Consider the following 17,779-nt stretch of genomic DNA (forward strand, 5'->3'; position numbering starts at 1 on the left):
AAATTCCTCTGGTTTCTTCTCTGTTCACTAAACACCAGCAAGATCCTGCCCCTCAAAACCTCTGTGATTCAGTTAGACACCTTCCCTGAGAAAGAGACACAGATCCAGGGAGATCCTTCAGCTACCTGCTGCCTCTTATTGCTAATTAAGATGTCAGAATCCTTCATCTCCTTACACTGTAATTTATTAGTTTGACAAGCTACAGAGTCTATCAGCAGTTGTCACCAAATTACCAAGGCTCCCATTTCCAATGGGAGGACAGGTGCTTTCTCATATTTGGAAAGGAAGAAAGAAAAAAAAAAAAAAAAAAAAGAGATGCAGAAGCATTTACGTTACTATTGCTTCCAGTCTGTGAGGCGGAAAGGTGCAGTCATTCCCTCTGTGCACATTCATAACACAATACTATCACCAAGGAGCAAGAAGGACAATCAGACGCAATTCTCCTCCCTGGGGAGGAAGAACCCCATGCACCAAGGTGGACTGACCAGCTGGAAGGCACAAGAAAACACTTTTTTTTAAAACAAAACAAACAAACAAACAGTGAGGTGTGACTGAGGATTGGCACAGGTTTCCCTGAGAGGTTGTAGAGCCTCCATCCCTGGAGATATTCAAAAGCCGTCTGGACACAGTCCCGGGCAACCGGCTCTAGGTGGGCCTGCTTGAGCAGGGGGCTTGGACGAGATGACCTCCAGAGGTCCCTTCCAACCTCAACCGTTCTGTGAAGGACACTCCAACAGGATTCCGTTTGCCACTGCTACAGGCTCTTATTTGCCTCAGCTCAGCATCAATCACCTACTCAGAGCAGCCTCACTGTGTCAGCTCCCATGTGGAGAAAACAGTGGCAGAAACACCCTCATTCCAGGAAATTCAGTTTAGAAATGTGGTTTCACAATGCAGTTAAGCTGGTCTAGGTACCAGCTACATGGAAAAAAAGCAGTCTTGCTTTCTCACTCGCTTTATTCCTCGCAACGTACACACTCCTCTCCCCATGCTTGACCCCCATAGTGAGCTGAAAGAAGAATGACCCAAGGAAAGAGTTATTTGTTTCCACTAAGACAGCAAGAACACTTTTTTCCTTGGGGTTCGGGGATGGGAGCAAACAACCCTTTTCATCAGCAGCTGGGATATTCCACCAGCTCAGCCATACTGTGAAACAGCACCTTCAGACAGGGGCAGCAGATGGGTCGAGAGAGGCCGGGGAGCAGGAGAGAGCGAGGCAGCCTGTGAGGAAGCGCCATGGTCTCTCTCCGCCGGGAGACCCTGATGGCGGGTCCCTAACAGTCCTTGTGGCAAAGCATCAGGTGAAGCAGTGCTGCAGCTGCTTGCTGCAGGCTACTCCCAAGGACACAGAAGAAAATAAAAGGGCTCCAAGTCACCATTTTTAGCACACAGCCCTAAGAGCAAGGGACTTAATGAAGCCTAGCTTCCTATGCCATCAGGAGGGAGGCTGTCTCCGAGACTAATGATTTGACTGCAAGCTTCAGCCGGAGGTTTTGCTACGGCTGGCACAGTCATTTGGAGGCACTGCTAGAGCCCTTGAAGAAAACGGTCTCCTTCAGTCCCCTGCCACCCCCCCAGCTCTGCTCCCTACTCTTCACAAGACTTGCAGGAACTCGTTTATCTCCAAGCTCTCTACTCCCATCAAATTTGCGTGCAATCGGCCAAAGGGCTGCCAGGTTATCCAGGAAGGGGCGGCAGACAGGCAGCACGATCAGATAAGCCATCTTTCTCTGAGAACCCAGCCTGAGGAAAACCAACAAGAGGCAGAGGCTAGGAATTGAAAACCACACAGACGGAAGAAGAGCTAGAAAAGACATGGTAGAACAAGGTTAAGAAGGGCTTTTAAAGGGAAGACATGCATCTTGCACTTGGCAGGGCGGAGGAGAAGGAACTAATTGGAGAGTTCAGGAGAATGAGCAGACAACAAAAAAACCTGAACAAATTTCAGAGGCAGAGATGGATAGGAAGTGCTGCAGCTTACACTTCTTAAGCAGAAATACTCAGGGGAACATGCACGTAATTATGCACCCGAGAGAGAGGTCAAGATTTTAATTTGAACAGAAATATGAATTCATAACATCAGCAGAGAGAGGCCAGTCCAATTTTTATTAGTGGATAAAATTACCAAGAGGCAGGGACTATAGGAAGTGTGGACAGGATAACAGAAAGAGGACCTTATAACAAAAACCGAGACCCTGAAGCTGGGCAGGGTACAGTCATGAGGATGCAAGAAAAGCTCTGTTAGAGAGGCAGGAGATGGCAAAGACACCAGGACTCGGAGGAAACCATTCCAGAAAGAGACCAAAACCAGTTATCGCAAAGGCAATCGCTAAGTCAAGGAAGGTAATCCTGGAGCACGACTGAGACGTAGAGCTATTAAGAAAACCCTTGCAAAGTAAATCACAGAGACAGACTAAACCAGCAGAGAGCTGGGAGGCAAGAGCTCCAGACAGAGCATCCCATGGGGCTTGCAGAGGACAGAGCAGCTGCTGAAGGAGGAGGGGATAAAGCAGCTTTGCACTGAGAGAGAGGCTACGAGTAGCAAAGCAAATGACAGAGACAAGGGAAAATGAGCTGGGACATTAAGGGAAGCAAAAGGGTTAGAAAATCTACCTCAGTGAAAAGCACGGAGAAGGAGGGAAGCACAGGGCAAACCCCCAGGTAAAGGCAGGCCCTTATTTGTATGCCAGTCCTCTTTGTAAAGTCTCTAAGGTTTGAGGAGCAAATCTGAAGGTGGAGAAGGGGCTATCCAGGCTGAGGGGGGAAAGTATCATTAGTGGCATTCAGTGAAGCAAGAGAAGTAAAAGCGTTGATGAGGAACAAGGCAGAGGGAAGGAGCCAAGCACTCTCTGAGATGGGGAGGCCGGTGCGGTCGGGGGACTGATGCTGGCGGCACGCCACTGCATGACAGCAGGAGCAGAGGCAGCAGATGGTGGGGCCGGGAGACGGCAGAGAGGGCGGAAAAAGTGTCCCAGGGGTGGAGGCAGATGCCACTGCGTTGGTGGTGTAAGCAGCTATGGGGGACAAATACTGACAAAAGAAGAGGGGTGGGGGGAAATCCAAGTCCAGGGTGCAAGAAGAAAGGTGGCACCAGGGGTGGTCAGGGAGGGGGAAAGCAGAAAGACCCCGAAGAGGGAGAGTGGTGTTGGCTGAAAACCAAGACAAGCAAAAGCCTGGCTGGCAACACAGGTACCTCGTTATGGCATGGATGATCTAGGCACAGGGAGGAAGGATCCTGGACTAACCAACAGCACTTGCTGAACGAGAGGGGCCCCAGCCCTTGGCACCAACACAAGAACTACACACAAGAGATGCAATGGAGAAAGGGACATGACCTTAATGACCGCAAGTCTCACTTGATGTACGGAGTCTGGAAAAAGCTGCAAGTTGGATTTTTTCAGGATTATAGCATCAGCTCAGCAACACCACACCTCGGGCACAAGTCCAAACGCCCTCCTGCCTCCCAGAGCAACGCGTCTCGGCACCCACATGACGAGACAGGGCAGCGCGGCCCGAGAGATGCTCCAAAGGCAATACACCCCGACTTCAGCAAGAGCAGACTTGCCCCTTCGTAGGGGTGCAGGTTTATCTGTAGGTCTAGAAGAAAGCACAGTCCCGGTTTCTAGACACAGACTACGTGCCTGGGGGTGACTAAACAGCATTTGTCACTGAACAGACAATCTTTCCCAATCAACTGAGAAAAGGGGGGGATGTGAGGTAAACCCCTCCTCTGCCGATACACCGCACTGAGCATCCTCTGCCTACGCTCCCTGATGAGCAGACGTATGCAGAAGTTTTGATCTTCAGCTACTTACTTAGCAGAGCCTAGTCCCCTCTGATCAGGGAGTTAAGGAAAGGCTTACATAGCTACCAGGGAGGGAGGCTTTTTATTTATCCGATTTCAACATGCCCAAGTTATCAGACTCTAGAGGAATTCAATTAATGAGAATAAAACTCTTGTTTGATGCAAGTCTAGAAGGGTGGGGGTTTTTTCTGTAAATACCTCCGCCCCAGAGATTTTACACTGATTATAAGCCTTAACAGCAACTGACTGATGCAAGTTGAACAGATACAGCAACCGCATCAAAACGCCACACAGGCTCCAGACCTGTTGGGGACTGGCAGAGCTGGAGGAGACCAGCACAGAGACAGGGAGCAGGGCAGGAGCAAGAGGGAGCCGGGCCAGGAAGCTGGCAAGAGCAAGCCCAAAGGAGCCGCTGATGCCATCCCCCCTCCTCAGTTTACTGCAGCGGACTGCAAGTTGCACCAGTTGCATGTAAGCACCCACTAGCACAGCTTTGTCAGTACCTGCCCGCGGCAGCTATGAAATACCACTTCCAGACATGGAGGCAAAATTAAATGCCATGCACAAGCTCGCAAGGCAAGGCCGGAGCACCACTGGCACATGGCTGCTCCCAGTAAATGTCCCAAAGCATGCAAAAGCCACTCCTGGCGCCCAAAGCGCCAGCCATCCCAGGCTGGGGAGGTGCCTTCAGGCCCACCGCAGCCGCCTGCTCCCCGCCAGGCCCTGGGGAACGTGGCACTCGCTCCTGCCAGGGCTCCCTGCCAGGGCTCCCTGCCAGCACAGCATCCCCTGGGTCTCCCCATGAGGAGGGAGGACGACCCGAGGGGGCAGCGGGCGCGAGGGGACTGGGGCACGCATTGACTCAGATTTCTGTCTCAGGCCCGGCCATGAAGGGGAAGGCACCAAGATGTCTCCACCCGGGACAGAGCTGCAGACGGGGGGCACTGGTGGCCCCAAGGCAGCTCCGGCCTCACTGGCTCTCTGCTGGGCCCCGGGCCCACTCGCCCACTGCTGCCCAGCGAAGCGGCATGAATGGGTCCCAGCCCGCCTCCCGAGGTGGGACCGAGGGGCTCTGGCAAGGCCAGGGGTTGACCCCCGCACATTAGTATGGCGATGGGTCACTCCTTGGCCCAGGCTAGCCACTGGCACCGTGAAAAAAGGGGAAAGAAGGAATTCTGACAGCAATATAGGCTTTAGAGAATTTTACTCAGATAATCCTCTCCTAAGTTTGGCCAGCTGGCTTTAAAGGGAACATGAGGAGGAACATTACACATCACTGAACCGATGGGAACCAAACACAGGGTGCAAAACTCTTCTCATACAAACTTTTTTTTTTAAATCCTGCCATGAAGACAAGCATGGCTCCCAACACCGGCTTCCAGGCAGTGCTCGTCCTAGGAGAACTACCCAATGTTTATTCAATGCACATTTCACTAAAACCCGCATGGTTACATCCAGCCAGGAGACCGAACAAACATCCGTAATTTCTTTTGACACCTCCTAGCTACACTGCTCTGACAAAAGCAACCAGAGGCGTCCAGTACTATTGTATGGCAAAGAAAAAAGAAACTCCCGCTCCCTTACTAAACCCCTTCAACATAGCGAGTGAGCAAGAGGGAGGAATCACAGGCTGAACCAGCCAGAGTCCATCAGCTGGTTAGGAGAGCACCAATAATACCTCCTGGCTGTATACTTGGGAAAAAACACGTAGGTGTTTCTATACTCTACTTACGCAGAAACCTCAGGAACTCTTCCTCCTCTTCCCTAAGGGAGATTCAAGACATTTGAGGTTTAACAGTTGCAACAAACAGTCTCCTCTTACAAGAGAAAATATTCAGGAACAAGATAACAAGAGACACAGTTACTGAAACAGGATGAAAACACGGAAAAACCCTCTGGGGTCTAAGCACTGCCCTAATCACTGCAGACTGCTACTCAGAAAATCTGAATTCGAGTATACAGCTCTCATCATCACTTGCAGATCGAATAGGAATGGCAAGATGCAAATCTTGCTGCCTGCAAGAGAGGTAATCTAAGCCACCATTTGTGAGCAACCTGCTAGCAACGCCACAGCCCCTGCAAACCCAAAGAAATAAAAATCTGCAAATGCCCTTGATCTTGCATTCATTCCCCAGTAGATTACTGTGCTAACCCAAACATCGCTACTTTTCTGTTTGGGGGAGTTGAGAGCACAGTCCTTATTACACTTGAAACGGCAGGGGAATATATTCTCTATTCAAATTTGATTGCGGACATGGGAGATGGGTTAAAAAAAAGGGTTAGAAGGGAAATAATGCCAGCTATGCTCCTTTAAAATAGTTTTAAGAACAGTATTTGACTTATTTCACAGCCAAGAGGTACAGCAATTCTACAAAGCCAACTCAAAATTAGCAGATACATTTTCCCAGTACACTAGAAAAGAATGCGGATGCTAAACCCATTATATAGACAGCGAAGTGTCATCAGAGCAAAGAAGGTAAAAATAGCGAAATTATCTGTAAGATGACTAAGCAAATGGATTTTCAAAAATATGCTTTCAAATACGACACCCTTTTCTTAGAGCTGCATACATCTGTTTAGCTTTGTTAATTTCTCAATTCTTTCTTTTGATAATTTATTTTTGGCCTCCCACTAGCATACTTCCCCAGAAGCCTCGCTTCACCCCACCCACACTCAAGACTCGCATCCACATACGGAGGATGATTTAGAAACTGATGCTGATCACCCCAGAAACTGCAGAGAACCTCTACCACAGCATTTTTGGGATCACGTACATGCATCTCTCTCACATCCGTCCATCCACTGGAAAACTGGATTCTTGCTGTCTCCCACCCTCATTTCTACCCCTTCCTCATCACCCCCACCTATCTCGGGGGTCTTCATGGCTCCACTGGCATCTTCCAGGACTGATGAACCCTCCTTTCTCATGCGACCCCTGCTCCCATCATGTTTGCAGGCGAGAAACAGCCCACCTCTTTTTCAAGCCACCGCCAGTGCCCGGAGGAGGAGGCTAGATGTTGCCACCTCAGGAACAGCAGTGGTTAGAAGAAACGGGAGGCGCAGAGGCAGGTATTGCTCCTGCAGCTGGGGTGGGAGCCGCATCCCCCAGCACCTCTCCCTCCCACACGTGCTGCCAGCGCCCAGGCTTAGACGCTGTTGGCCTCAGCTACAGCCACGCTCCTCTGTGCGTCTCCTTCTCTTCCACCAACACCCAGATGCCTCTAAAGAAAATTACCCTTTCCTTAGATTACATCTCTTTAGGGACTTAGTTGGCCTCCACACAGCTGCAATCGCTGGTAATCTACATTTCCGAGGTAACAGCGGTAGTTGGTGCTTGGCCAAGCCTCCCAAGTCATTCCTCTGCCATGCCAAAGCCCTGCATGTGGCTCCCCTCCGGCTCCTTCTCAGGGAGGGATGCGTACCTGCCAGCACCCCAAAGAGCCGGCTCCTGCTGCCTGCCCCGACCCCTGCCGGGAACCCAGCCCTCCTCCTCCAGCAGCTGAGCACAAAGCCCTGGGCTGCCCTTCCCAGCAAGTGGGTTTCCAAGGCTCAAACCCATTACATCGAGATCATTAAGATGCTTTTAGTAACATATCCCAGTGGATCTGCTAGAGCAGCTATTAGGTATTTGACACACAGTAAATCTTCCCTCATGCTCACCCCTCTCATCCTTAGATCCTCCCCCAAAACAAGCCAGCCAAAAGATGGGGACAGACTGAACTACACAGTGCTGTGATCCAGATGAGAGCCAGAAGTAGGGTGGCACCAGCCCAGCATGGGCAGGCCTCCGAGAAGAGGTGACAGACCTCTTGAAGACTGACCCCTTGCCCGCCCTACGCCACCCCACGCAGCTCAGGGCAGTCTCAGATGGCTTCCCCCCCTCCACCAGGAGGAAACCAACCTCCTTCCCACCACACATTCGCTGCCACCTTCTCCCCTGCAAAGGCTGAAAAAAAGTCAGTCCAAGCACCAGGGCCAGGCACAAATCCAAACAACTGCTGCAGTAAGCGCTGCCCTTCCCTCGCATGGTGGTTGCAGGGTAGCGAGGGTCCCCTGCCAAGCTCCCTGGGAACGCCCAAGCCAAAGCAAACCAACAGCAGACCCGTGTGCATAGCAACTGGCAGCCTTCATCCTTTACTTTTGTGGTTATTCCATTTAAAAGATAAATGAGATTATTTCCCATGGCTTGCCCCACAAAGGCAGAGGAAGCTGCAGTGGAAGCAAGTTTTTTAGCCTCACCTCTCCCACCTTCAGCAGTGGAAGGAGGTGTACTTCCAAGCCCATCATGGGAGAGCTCTCGCTATGGAGGGGAAAGGGGTTAACCTGCAGCTGCAGAGGGACCCTGCAGGCACAAGTGGAAAATTCAAGAGGAGTGGATGGGGTGTAAGAGCAGCACAAACGAGGAAAGAAGAAATCAAAACTGGGCATCTCAGGCAAGACTTAAACACATGCAAGAAGGCAGACAGGATCCCTCTATACTCTAATGACAACAGCAGTACATGAGAGGCCACCTCTGAACACACCTCTCCTTACATCCAGGCAAGGGGAAGGAGGTGGGAGAAAGAGCAATCTAAGATGAGAAGAAGGAAGGTGTTTTGATATCTACGTATCAGGTAGATTTACAAGCAGGTAGATTTACACCCACCATGCAGCCCTTCAGACTCTGGACAACCTCTGCCCTTCTGCAGTACAGGCATCCGAGGCTGAACTCTGATCCCTGCTCACAGGCAGGGCACCTGAAGCTGCTCTTGTTCAAGTCTGCCTTATTTGCAGCAGAGAGGAGCAAGCGCTTGGCGACTTAAAGCATTTGGCAGCTACACACTCTGGATTAGATTTAACTACCGACTAGCTCATGGCATGGGACTGATTAGATGTTAACAGCTCCTTACATGCCAGTGACCCATAGATTAACTGTGCTGCTGTAACACTGATGGCTGGAACGAATCACAGCAGCTCCCAGTTACAGTCACACGGGCTATGCCCCACAAGCAGAGCATTACACGGTGGCAAGGAGAGGCTGGTCCCATTCACGTAGGATAAGCGAGACAGCTTCTGCAGGTAAGTAACACCATAGAGCTCAAAGTAAAAATCAATTTTCTTCTTTTCCTAACACCAAGAGTGAAATCAATCAGGGCAGAACAATCTCTTCCATGCTACGCTCCCAACATGTATAAGAAAAAAGCAGCCTACTTGCTTAACGACAGCAAGCAAAACCTCAGCCCTAACGCTGCACTTTTCCTCAAAAAAAAAAAAAATAAAAAAAATCCCATGACACCTTTTAAGCCACTCTTTCTACTTCAAGGAGCCAAGAGCAGAGACAGAGAGACTTGCCTACAATTTTATCACAAGTCAGAAGAAAGCACTGGAATTTGCATGCTGTGGCTCCTGCTGTAGGCACCGGATAACACTGCAGGCATAAAGGTCAAACCCTTCAGCAGGAGCTCTTCAGATATTGTCTGCAGGCCACAAGCAGTCAGCAGAAAGCTGGGAGATGGCACGATGCCAGCCCAGTTTCTCTTGGTATCCATGCCCTTCATCGCTAAGCGTCTTAGCACCTGGCAGGGTGGTTAAGCAATCATCCCCTGCGAGAGGGAGCAAACATCCCTCCTCTGTAACGGGATTAGACAGCAGAGTAGGAAGACGGGGTATGGAAACCTCCAGGAGAGCAAAGCAAAGCTTGACAGCATATTCAGGAGGTGGAGGAAGGCAAGGACCAAGGATTGTATGAGAAGGGAGGGAGCAGAAAGCTCTGAGCCAAGGAGATGAAATGATATGGTGAGAGGGGGCAGAGTACTTTGAAAGCACACCGGAGATAAATGAATTCAGATAATTGCTAAGAAGGGAATAAATATTAGTAAGTACTATAATTACCTCAAACACTTTACAAAGCTGTAAGAAGAAACATGACTAGAAGAAAGGCTGGCACACATGCTCGTTGGGAGCTCCTATTTCAAGCTAGCAAGAAGGAACCAACAAGGCCTGACACCCAGGTTGGTAATTTCAGCCTGGCAGCCAGCCACAGCCCTTTGGCTAGATCCTAGGTACTGGGTAACTTGAGTTAATAAGTGCCAGATTCCAGCAGCACAGTTTTCTGGAGTAAAGAGCTTCTAGGTGACTTCTGGCAACAAGCACCTGCCTTCTCCTGTGGCTCTTACTCAAGGTCCAGCTCCACTTCCAGAGAGATCTGGAGGAACCTGGGCAGATCCCTGTGTCCCTGGTGATGGTGCTGAATGGAGACAGAAAGATTCATCCAACAAGTGAGAATCTCAATTTATCTAAGCAGACAAATCTTGATACCCACGCTCTAATGAGAGATCGGAGCTCTTCTTTCCCTGAGAGGCAAACAGAAACCTTTTTGCTTTTTTGGGGCTCAGTATCTCATCTTCAAGCCTCCCTTTCTCTGAATGCCTCAGAAACCGTCCATTTCACACTGCAGCCTGGGTCAGTGCCGAGCTCCTCTCAAACGCAGGACAGACATTTAGCACTACAGAGTCCACAGAAGGCGGCACCTACCTCACCCCGTGCTCCCAGCTCCCTTTGACAAGCTTATCAACTTCTACACAAAGCCCAAAAGCTATAAAAGTGACAGTGTGCCTCAGGCAGAGAGATCAGGGATGCAGTGGGGGGGGTCGGGCAAACAACAACCACCAAGAAAGCAAACAAAAAAAAAAAATCCTCAAAACCCCAGATGCATCACCCATTCCCTGCTATTCCCCTGTAATCACAACGACTCCAGAGGGGAATGCATCTGCCGGGAAGCGAAGCTATCTGTTCTTGTGTGCAGAGTAAGGAACACCGGGCAAACAACACCCATTCCAGACTCATGCCACTAGTTAAAACAAAACAAATCCTAGCAGCGCCACAACAGCTCTACATCAAAACCACCTCCAGCCACGTCATCCATCTGATGAGCTGTTTTGCAAGGGCCAGAAAAACAAAACCCAGAACACCAAACCAAACAACCGGCATTAGAGTAACGCTCGACAGCGCTAACGGCCATGCAGTTGCTTTGTGGCATACGCTCTGGATTCAGATGGATTCTACTGTCCCAACGGGGCCAACTTTGTTGCCAGAAACTGCACAGGAATCTCCTTATTCCTGCACTTCAGCAGCAGCCTCAGCCCTTCCTGACTGGCAAAGTCTTATGGCTGCCAAGATCAGAAGAGACAGGAGAAGCGCAAGATGGTTTTTCGAGTCCCAAATGGAATCAACAGCTTGGTAGGAAAGGAGAAGTCAGCCAAGAGCGGTGGCAGGTTCAGGAACAAGAGGACAAGTAAGGATGGATCCTCACTATCTCCGTTTCTTTTGTACTCAGGAGCCTTTGATGCTGTAAAAGTTATGGGTGTGGTGGAAGGCCCAGCATTTGGTAAGATCCATCCTCCAGAGCCTGTTCTTATCTATCTTTCTTATCAGTCGGGTTCTTCACCTTCCTTTTCCTCCTAGCACTTTCCCTTGGCTCATCTTTTCCCCACTCCTCCACTTAACCATGGGCCACCTCTTCCTTCCCTGTGGACTACCGCCCAACAAGAGCGGGAAATGGACCTGGAAACGCCAAGGAACCAGCAGCAGAGAAAGAAGGAGCCGTAGGAGGGTACAGGCAGTGGCTTCAGCCATAAGCTGCAGATCAAACAGTAGGCACGGCGGGGCCGGCAGCCTCTGTCAGGAGCCGGTGACAAGCTCCTGAGAGCTAAGAGAGCGGCTGTGGTCAAACACTGGACTCACCTCACCCGTTCGGCAGGGCTGAGCAACTGGTCGCACGCCCCAGACCCATGGTACCAAGGCCCTGGTGCATGAACAGCAAACTGGGCTAACTCAGCTAAATGAACCCAGTGTGCTCTCCAGCCACCTGCCTCCCCAGCACCCCCCTTGCCCTGGGCCCCCATAAACATCTGACAGACCACGTGAAAAACAGACCCGCTTTGAAGTCAGACAAACTCCCCAGTCCCGCTATATATTTACTGGTTTTGCCAAATTACTTTTCAATCCAAGCAAGTCCCTTGAACCAGTTCCTCACATGAGCACCCTGGCCTACAGGCTCCCCTCCCCACGCCGGCCAGGGACCAGCCTGGGACAACTCCTTTCAGTAGCAGCACTGCTTTTTAGCGTTTGTGCAAGTACTGTGCAGCAATAGTACAAGTCCTGAGTGCCAAAGCCTCTCCCTTTTCGAGAAAAGCTTCCCACCACTTAGCTGAGATGGTTTGGTTTTGTGCTCACGTTCAATTACTTCTTGAAATGTGACTTTAGCAGCAGCTAGGAAGGCAAGATTTCCTCTTGTCTCATTGCCATTTGCTAATTAAACCTCCTAACGACAAAAAGCTTACTAACGTATATCATTGGAAACATGTTCTTAGTACACTGATGGAGACAGGGTGAGCAACAGGTTGGAGCTGGAAATGACATATATGCACGCAGACATCCTAGATCCACCGAAGGCAGCTGCAGACCCAATTTCTTTGCCTTGCAATTTGGTCAAACCCCACTTTGTCGAGAAAGGCTCCGTTTTAGCCTCTCCATAGCTGATAAGAAACAGATGCTAAATGTCTCCTAACATTTAACCAGAGAACTATTCCTTAAGAGGATTTTATCTGACTAGGAAAGAGATGCCAATATAAAAATGGAGTCGAAACCAATTTAGCAGGTTATCATTAAGGAGTATTTAGCAACTTAAAAGCCAGAGGCAAATCACAATACTGCAGTTTTCCAGACGCTGGCTGGAGGGCCTAAACGCCCTTGATACCAGCAGACAAGTCAAATCACGAGCAGAAGAACCCTAGCAACAGGAAGAAAACCCAATTGTGCTTGAAAAGCTTCCCCCTCCCTTTCAGGCGATTTTCCTGGTGCTGTAAGTTTCTGGGCAGGGTCTGCACTCTTTCAGGTTATAGCACTCTGATTCATCTCAGTTAAAGCAAGTAAAACACCTCTGGCTTCATGCTAGACTGTATAACCTTTAGGACAATGGCTGAATCCATGGCTGATTTTGTAGGGGTAGGAAAGAAGCCAAAAGGAAGAACTTTAAATTAAAAAAAAAAAAAAAAAAAAAAAAAGCAGTTTCCTGGTCCAAAAAATTCAATAAGCCTCCCAACACAGAAGCAATGCTCTCCTTCCCAAGCTCCCCATGACCCTCTCTCTCCTGCCCCCCTCCCTGTGGGTCTGCAGGGCTGTTTATTCTGCCTTTCACTTTATATAATGCGTCTGGTGAAAGTCTTCAAGTACACATTCGATTTACAATAAAAACTGCTTTAATAAAGACAGCTAACTTGACAGAAGGTCAACTAAAAGAGGACAATTGGCATAAACCAAAGCCTCCTGTGTAAATAAACAGGATTCGCAGGAGCCTCAGGATGTCAGGCAGTCTGGCCAAGACTGCAGGGAGGGAGTCTCCTCCGTGAAGAATTACATTTGGGGATGCGCAAGAGCGGAGCCTGCCAGCCCGGCACCGACGGCCGCGGCAGCTTCCCACCACACTCGGGCAACCCAGAGAGCCGGCTGAACCGCATGCAGAAATGAGGCAAGAGCCGGGGCCATCTGCAGAGCCCCCGTCCGACAGGTTCCCCAAAACCAGCAGAGCCACAGCCCACCCCAGCACACGCAGGACTGGTGCGGGTCCGGCACCACGCACCACGGTGATCTACAGGCAGCAAACACAGGGGCGACGGCGGCACAATCGGCTCGCAAAACAAAGCTCGCGGTGGAGCGCTTGGGCAGACGCAGATGGAGAAAGCACGATCTTGGCCACCGTTGCTAACAATGCATCGAGGAGCAGATGAGGCGCCAGCAACACTCCTGGGCCGCTAGCTTTGGTAAACAAAACCAACCCCAAACCCTGTGTGTGCAAACACCCACTCTCCCGTTTTCTCCGTCTGTTCCCCTCCAGCCCCTGCGCCTGGGCAGGCAGCAGAAGAGCAGGAGGGTGCGACAGCAGAGCACTTGAGCGGCAGTCAACTGCACACCGCCGCTGCTCCCCGGCCAGCACCCCTTCCCCTGCGGGAGATGGGCCTTCAAGATCATCCCTTCTTCCTCCGAGAGTCGCCTCTGCATCGTTATTTCACTCCAACATGCCATTTACAAGTGAGCTGCAGTTTCAAGACCTTACGCAGGCTCTACTCCTCTCTAGGAATCGCAAATAAATCACCAATTACTATGCATGAATAGAGAGAGGAAGAGGGTAATGAGTCTATGTACATATATACATATGCAATGTTTGAACACAAAGAGCTGTAAATTGCATTCACAGGTGGTATTCTGGAGACTGCAGGAGACTCAAAAGCAGAACTATTCATAAACCAGTCACCGACATGAATGAATTCAGCATTCCCCAGAAGCCTATTGTGTTTCCTATATATTACACTATAAATATGAGGAGTATCAGACTTTGCATCCCTGCAAAAAAGAAGGTAAATCTTGCAACTACACACAGGATTAGCACTGGCTGGCACAAGTATTAATGGTCTCATCGCTGCATGAGGATTATTTACAGCACTTGCTCTATTTTCCCATTTTGTACTTCCTGTGATGAAGTGCCACTTGTTTAAAGAACCCTGTAACAAACACTGCAGCAAGAGGGGAAAAAACAGCAGAGATCTACAAATGTTACACCCACGTGCCAGATGTGGGTTTTCAAACCCTGGTTTTGCAGTTACTTGGATTCTAGTAGCTAGTTAATGCTTGATATATCACATTAAATCATCCACCGGCTCTTTCCGTAACCACGATTCCTCCTTCAGCAATTCTAATGAGTTAGCAAAAGGATAAGGAAAAATTGAGTTGCATTTCTTTTCCTGCATACTCAACCCATAGTACCTTATCCATATATTCTAGCATTAACATTACTTGTTTGGAAAGCAACAGTCTTTTTCCAGCCAGGCAGAGATTTATGTTACGAAATAAGGCTTTTTACTCCAGCCTCTTCCCCACGAAGTCAAATGATGGCTCAGTTTTACAAACAGCAACCTAAAGCGCTTTTGTGCAACTCAAGGCTTTGCAGCACCGTCACACATCCCCAGTTTTGTTAAAACCAGCAGCTGGGCAAATGCAGATCAACTGTCTAAAGAAATCCAGGTGAAAAACACCACAGGAAGACTAACTCCAAGCACACACGTGGTACACTTCCTACCGTTAGAAACGGCCTCACGTTTAATGCAGGGAGGCCAGCACTATGTTTTTACAAACTAGGTACATCCACGGGATTTGGGGACCACTGAAAAGCAACCGATTCTCCATACGACGGAAGACACCTTGCAGCTCATCCCCCGGGGAGGGCGAAGGCACGTTGGAGCCGGTTTTAGGTCAAACCCAGAAAGCCAGCTCCTGCAAGCAGAGAGCCGGGACGGCCGCGGCAGCCGGCCAGGCGCTGGGCTAGCGCCGACAGCGGGGTGTACAGCGCAGGCCTGGCGGGTCCCACTTCTGTACCGCCGCCGTAAGCCTTCGGCAAGACGATGCCCTCTGCTGCTATGCCGCCGCATCAGCCGGGCGCGCTTCGGAGCAGCGAGCAGGCAACCGACCGCTCGCTCGCTCGCTCCATATTAGGAAGACTTAATCCAGAACGGTGTTATTGTTCTTCAACGGGAGAGATTGAGCGTGTGAAGCCAAGGCAGCAAGCAACTGCCGTTCGTCTACACCCATCTTGCAGGCTGCGACAGACTGCCTGCACTCGTGGAGCAAAGTCACCCTGGATAAACTTAGCTTTACGATGTTTTTTTTCAGGGAACACAAGGAAGAAAGCTACTGTTTAAGGGAAGTTTGAACCCTCTCCAAAACCATTTCAAAGAGTCATCTCTCTTCCCCTTTCCTAAAGACAGACAGAGAGCATGAAAAACCACACACACACGCAAATTAGAGACGTGGACGCACGACTGCAGTTGAAGTAAAGATGTTCTTTCCAAATTGGCAGAGCAGGTATGTGACAATTCTCAAGACAGTAAAATTGCCAGCCTTGCTGCTTCTTCCCTGAATAAGCATTAATGCCAGCAGAAAATCTCACCAGTGAAAAGGCAAATCAAAACAACTCCGAGGTTGCTCTATACATACACAGGCAGCAAACAGCGTGAGGGTGCCGTACTGTATTTTCCACAAACATTCCTATCAACTCATCAGTACTGAGCCAGGCACACGGGCTGCCGCAAAAAACGTAAGAGGCATTTTAATCATCTTGTATTCTGCTTTTCCCAAATTTGTAGGAAGGGATCTTGCATTGCCACAGCATCTCCCACCCAGCAGTGGGGTCCCACAGGACTTTACAGAGCTGTGTACGGTCACCCCTGGGCAGGCACTTGTGGGATGGGACAGAACCACACGCTTAACGGTTCACAGGGTACAAAACGCAGGCAGAAAAGGAAGAAAGGACTACAGGAGGAGTTTGGGGAGACAGCACAAAGCAATCAAATTGCATTTTACGAGAGCAGGGACTGCCTTCCCTCTACGTTTCAACGTGCTCTTTGAGAGCCAAGAAGAGGACTCTCTTTCTGCAGCCCGCCTTACCCCGGGCATCTTCTCTGCCTTCGTTATGCAAGCTCAACACCGACCCCTAACTCCCGACCCTCACGGCTCCCCTCCGAGCCGTCCCCGAGCCCAGCACGGCTCAGCCCCGGGCCGGCCGCTCGCCCTCCCAAGTTGAGCCCGGCGCGGAGGAGGCGCCGGTGCCGGTGCCCTCCGCTCCCACGCCCCGGCAGCCCGCTCCGGCCCCGGACCCCGCGGGGCTCGGCCGGGATGCTCACCGGCGTGTTGCAGGTGGAGGTGAAACCCTGATTTATTTTATATATATATACATGTACATATATATTTTTCTCCCTCCGACCGCAGGACCAGCGCGGGCAGTGACAACTCCTGGGGGAAGGCGCCGGGTATTTTCGGCAGGGGTGACCCCCTCCCGGAGCCCTGCGAGGGAGGGCGCCCGCCGGGGGTTCCCGCCCCGCCCCGCCCGGGGAACCCCCGTCCCGTCCCGTCCCGCCCCGCCCCGCCGGCACTCACCGAGGAGGAGGAGGGAGGCCAGCGGCGGCCGCAGGGTCCGCATGGCTGCCGGGGCGCGGGGCGGCGGCCGCCCTTACCTCCCGCCGCGGGGCGCCGCGGGGCGCCGGCTCCCGGGGCAGGCGTCGCGCCGGGCCCGGCGGCACAAAGGGAAGGCGGCGGGGCCGGCACGGGGAGGCGCCAAGGCAGGCGGGGGCATCGCCCCCGCAGCGGGGCGGCCGCCGCGCCTCCCCTCCCTCCCCTCCCCGCCGCTCCGCTCCGCTCCCCGCCGCCGCTCCGCGCCGACGGCTCCTGGCGGAGAGGCTGGAGGCAAGGGCGAAACCGCCTCGTCCGCGGCGCGGCACGAAAAAAACACGGGGAAGGGGCGGCGGGGGGGCGCGAAGCAACACCGAAAAGCCCCCACCCCGGAAAGTTATCAGAATCAGCGGGGCGCCGCCACCCCCGGCTCGCCCCGGCCCGCCGCTCGCCCGCCCGCCGCTGCCGCCGCCGCCGCGGGGTGCCCGGCGCTTCCTCCGCGCCGCCAGAGCCCGCCCCCGGCCCGCCCCGCCGCCGCCCGCTCCCCCCGCGGCGGGCGAGGGAGGCGGGCAGCCCCCGGCCGGCGGGCGGGCGCGCTGGGCCGGGCCGGGGCCGGGGTGCCCCCGGCCGGTGGGCGCTGCCGGGCCGGGGCGGGGGGCCCGGCTTTGGGAGGGTGGTGGCGCGGGGCTGCGAGGCCGGGGTCGTAAAAGAGCGCAGGGATAAACCGGGTTCCTTTGTTTTAAGGGAAAAAGAGAGTCCTCGGGCGCTCCTCGGAAACCCGGCGTCTTGGGAAGTGGCATAAACGCTGCCTTTTGTTCCCATCCCAACCAAAAATAACAGCCGGGCTTTCCAAGTTTCGGCCAACTCGCGACCGTCCCGCTGCGACGCCGTGACCCAGGCCCGCATGCAGGGCTGGCGTTAATGCCAGGCTGCCAGATGTGCGCCCTCCCCACCCGCCGGCACTGCTGCGTTTGGGATGCTGCCCGGGCAATCAGC

At 52.0% G+C, this 17,779-nt stretch overlaps 1 protein-coding gene across 1 annotated transcript in view; it reads right to left on the reverse strand.

Annotated features, from left to right (window-relative positions):
• Positions 1-16,814, reverse strand: part of IGSF3 (immunoglobulin superfamily member 3) — a gene marked incomplete at its 5' end in the record, with an annotated part of 100,130 nt that extends 83,316 nt beyond the window's left edge. The window contains one exon of the mRNA XM_082337645.1: positions 16,772-16,814. Within this exon, the coding sequence (XP_082193771.1) occupies positions 16,772-16,814 (43 nt within the window). The remainder of the gene's footprint in view (positions 1-16,771) is intronic.
• Positions 16,815-17,779: the final 965 nt, after the last annotated feature.

This window comes from Platalea leucorodia (assembly GCF_965183815.1).
Source record: "Platalea leucorodia genome assembly, chromosome: 2".
Lineage (NCBI taxonomy): Eukaryota > Metazoa > Chordata > Aves > Pelecaniformes > Threskiornithidae > Platalea > Platalea leucorodia.